Consider the following 4219-nt stretch of genomic DNA (forward strand, 5'->3'; position numbering starts at 1 on the left):
TCGTGGCGGGCGACTGCAACTGAGGGGCACCACGATGGCGTATTACGTACTCCGTCCAGAATACGGCCGCTTTTGCCGGCCCAAGCGGTTGATCGCGGTACCGTTGGGAAATGGTTTTCGCCGCAACAGAGTACGACGGTTCGGACAGCACTTTCCTGACGGCGGCCAGAATCGTGTCCACGCTGAGCGTTTCGTAGTCCAGCTTCACTCCATACCCGGCCCGTTCGGCACGAGCCAGATTGAGCTCCTGATCACCGTAGATCGGTACGCCGACCATCGGTTTTCCGTGGTGCAGGGCTTCCGTCGACCCCAGGAGTCCTCCGTGCGTAATAAACAGCTTCACCTTCGGGTGCGCCAGAATGTCGTTCTGTGGCATCCACGAGCGGATTAGCACGTTCGGCGGTTGGTTCGGCAAACTTTCGTTTTCGTACTTCCAGATCACGTTCTCCTGCAGCTGACGGAAGGCGTCCACAAAGGCGTCTCGTTTCGCCTGGGGGAAGTTGCGCCCCTTCAGCATCGAACCCATCGAAAAGTAGATGACACCGTGCGGTGCCGAGTCGATATAGTCCTCCAGTTCCCGGGGTAAAGCCTTTGGTTCCTCGATCTGAATGCCGCCGATTTCGATCTGGTTCGGCGCATACGGATGCGGGTAGCTGAGCGAAAAGTGCTGGTTCACAAACGCCAAACGTACACTTTGCAGGGTTTCGGCGAATGTTTTCTTCGCGTTCGGGAAGTACCTCCGGTACATTACTTCCTGCCCGGGCAGGTACACATTGCGGTAGTAAAACTTGTCCGCGTGCCCGACAAGCGCGTTTGCAAACCGCTGCCAGAATGTCATTTCGTTCGTATAGCTTAGGAATGTGTGCGGGATGTACGAATACGGATACGGCGTTCCGACGAGTTCGTTCGTCCACATGGAAGCTCCGAACGGGGAGAACACCATCAGCTCTCCGCCAAAGTGTTCCGCCAACCCGTACAAGACCTCGGACGCGAACGATTCCACGATCACTGCGTCAAACTTCTCACCGGACTCCATCAGTTCCACCATCTTTGGATTAGTCAGGATCTGCTCCGATGCTGACGGACCAATTTCTGCGTACACTATGTAGAGGACCATCAAATTTGGGGCACTTTTGTACTGAAACAGATCTGGACCCTCGACACCATGACCACCGGCCAGTTCCGGAAGCACCACGTCACGGTGCCGATCAGCCGGGGTTCCCTTCATAGCATACGGGCTAACGATCGTGACTTCATGACCGGCGTCCAGCAGTGCTCGCATCAATCCCGCTCCAACGATGTAATGTGATCGTCCAACCGACGGAAGGATACCGAGAATCCGGGCACCTTCTACCGATTGTGGAACTAGCATGGCACAACCGACCAGCAGCAGGACCACAGGAGTCACTTTCCCGACCAGTTGCATTCTGGTACGTAGTAGACGGCACCACTTAAACTCTTCGCGCACCGCTCCTTCTAATGCAATGCCCACTTAGGATCGCCCCGAAAACCGATCGCCACCGACCTGACTGACTGACTGACACACTGACTGACTGAACGGCTGATTGGACCGTGAATCCGTTCGTCTACGTTATCGTCCGCTCGGAACGTCCTTCCTTATCACACGTTCAGATGCGCCATGATGCTCTCTCGCTCAATGGTGTCCGCGCAAATGCGCGAGATAAGAAGGAAAGCAACCCTTACGCAAGCCCTCGTGTAGCCGGCGCTAGGTCTACCGGCAACGCGACCGCCAACGCCGTCGTCGCCATTCGCGGTCTATATTTGTTATTTGGCGCTAACCATGACAAATGGCGAGACGTGCTGAGCAAGCACAGTTTGTTTGCAGAAGCTTTACAACCAATGACTCCCGGCCATGGGATGTGCGATCGCGGAAACGACCTTCGCAATGCCGACGCCGACAACTTACCGGCCCGCCGGAAATAGACACCAAACGTTGGTACTTTCAAAGCTAATCAGACATGTTATGCAAAGGCGAGGCTTTTTGCACGCGTTCTTTAGTGTTTTGTGCTAATTAGACAAACTGAACGCTAGTGTACTTTAGGAGCTGCTAATTCGGCCCCTAAAGCTATGACGAAATCTCTTACAAATATTTAATCAGCCACTGGCAACGGTTAGTCGTTTTTGGAACAAAATCTTTGAGACAACCTTTATGATTGATAGTGTTTGATCGCTGTTAAGCGACCACCATCGATAAAAGACCCGATTAGAAAAGTCTGATGATTAATTCCTTATCTACATTTATCGTTTTTCAAGCCACTAAATTACTTAGCGTGGAAAGGACAGAACAATGGATTTCTATGAATTCTTAGTTTTATATTCTTCAACCTGTTCGGTATTTATTCATAACTTACGTAAAATCTAGAGGGTGTTCATATACATGAATTCCTATTTTTAAATTGAGTGTTCTTTAGTTGGAGTAGCAACAGTTTTAATAGCGAACGCCGAAAACGCAGCTAATCTATTTATCTACCCATCTAACGTTTCATTATGACATGAACCCAATCCAAGGCTTTTCAGGATGAACCTGCCCTCGATACGTTCACGCATTTACACGGCAAGGGGTTGTCGCGAGGTCGGGTATTGTTTGAAATTCAAACAAATATCTAATAGCGTCCACCACACATTCACGCTCGCATCAAAGTGTTCGTTTCGTCTCCAGCGATGAGATAGCGACGGGACGGGACCGACGATCGGCGGCCCCACTGGAAGATGGTCACCGGAATGGGCAGCTCGTCATTCCGTATCGAGCAGCGAAACGGAGCGCAAGAGTTTGGTATCTGTGTGCCGAAAATCGAAAATCACCATGGAGGTAAAACCAACAGCTATGTTGGCCGCGTTGGTCGTGCTCGCGTGTTGCACGATCGGTTTCGCACCCGCGGTTGAAAGTGCCAAAATTCTGGGCATTTTTCCAACGAGCGCCCGTTCGCATTTTATCGTTGGATCGGCCCTGATGAAGGAACTGGCTCGACGTGGTCACGAGGTAAGGCTATCAATTTGAAGATAGTAGAAAATGAGTATGGCTAACCAATGCAATGTGCAACGACCTTCTCGCTCCACAGGTGACCGTTATCAATCCGTTCCCGCAGAAGAAACCGCTGAAAAATTATCGCGACATTGATGTTACCGTCAGTGACGATGTTCTTAAGAGTACGATTTCACGTCACGAATCTCGCAGCTGATCAAAAGAATCCGCATTCTCACCCTTTTTCTCTTCGTTCCTTGCAGAAGTAATGCCCAACATGTTCGAAATGATGGAACGATCGGTTTGGGAGAGCATCACAAAAAAGTACGAGGTTGGACATATGCTCACGAATCAGACGCTACGGCACCCGAACGTTGTGAAGTTGATCAATTCGAACGAAAAGTTTGACCTCGTCGTGATGGAGAGTTTTCTCAACGATGCCCATCTCGGTTTCGCGCATCTCTTCAGAGCGCCGTGCATTGCGGTGTCGGCTTTTGGGGCATCCCGCTGGACAAACGAAATGGTCGGAACGCCTTCGCCCACTTCCTATGTACCGCATCCGTTTCTACGCTTCACGGACCGGATGACATTCGTCGAGCGCATAGGCAACATGCTGATGACGGTCACGGATATGGTTGTTGGTCAACTGCTCGACGCTCCGGTACAGAGTGCATTGTACGAAGAGTCTTTCCCCGGACCAAAACCTCCGCTCGAGCACCTGCGGAAGCATTCCGTGTCGCTGGTGTTGGTTAACAATCACTTCAGTCTCAGCTATCCGCGCCCGTACGTGCCAAACATGATCGAGGTGGGTGGTATGCACGTGAAACGCAAACCGAACCCACTGCCGGAAGACATCAAAGCCATTCTGGACAACGCAACCGAGGGTGTGATCTATTTCTCGCTCGGATCGAACCTCCAGAGCCGCCAGCTGCCGGCGGCGAAGCGCGATGCGATCCTCCGGGTGTTTGCCGGACTTAAGCAGACGGTGCTTTGGAAGTGGGAAGACGAAACGTTACCGAACAAACCCGACAACGTGATCGTGCAGGCGTGGTGGCCACAGGACGACATCCTGGCACATCCCAATGTGAGGCTTTTCATCACGCACGGAGGACTGCTCAGCACGACGGAGTCGATGTTCCACGGGGTGCCGGTGATCGGTATTCCGGTGTTTGGCGATCAGTTCCTGAACATGGGCAAAGCGGAACGCACTGGGTATGGATTGCTGCTGCCATTCCA

General features: G+C 52.0%; 2 protein-coding genes across 2 annotated transcripts in view; one reads left to right on the plus strand and one right to left on the minus strand.

Moving 5' to 3' along the window:
* Window positions 1-7: 7 nt before the first annotated feature.
* On the minus strand, window positions 8-1464 carry LOC128276239 (UDP-glycosyltransferase UGT5-like; the record flags this gene model as incomplete). Its single annotated transcript, XM_053014711.1, has 1 exon — window positions 8-1464. A coding segment is annotated over exon 1 (1419 nt), but the record flags the coding sequence as incomplete, so codon positions are not given.
* A 1507-nt stretch (window positions 1465-2971) lies between these two features.
* The window catches only part of LOC128276241 (UDP-glucosyltransferase 2-like), a gene marked incomplete at its 3' end in the record, with an annotated part of 6036 nt that continues 4788 nt past the window's right edge, over window positions 2972-4219 (plus strand). The window contains exons 1-3 of the mRNA XM_053014713.1: window positions 2972-3001; window positions 3081-3168; window positions 3247-4213. Of these exons, the coding sequence (XP_052870673.1) occupies window positions 2972-3001; window positions 3081-3168; window positions 3247-4213 (1085 nt within the window). The remainder of the gene's footprint in view (window positions 3002-3080; window positions 3169-3246; window positions 4214-4219) is intronic.

This window comes from Anopheles cruzii, unplaced genomic scaffold, assembly GCF_943734635.1.
Source record: "Anopheles cruzii unplaced genomic scaffold, idAnoCruzAS_RS32_06 scaffold00792_ctg1, whole genome shotgun sequence".
Classification (NCBI taxonomy): Eukaryota; Metazoa; Arthropoda; class Insecta; order Diptera; family Culicidae; genus Anopheles; species Anopheles cruzii.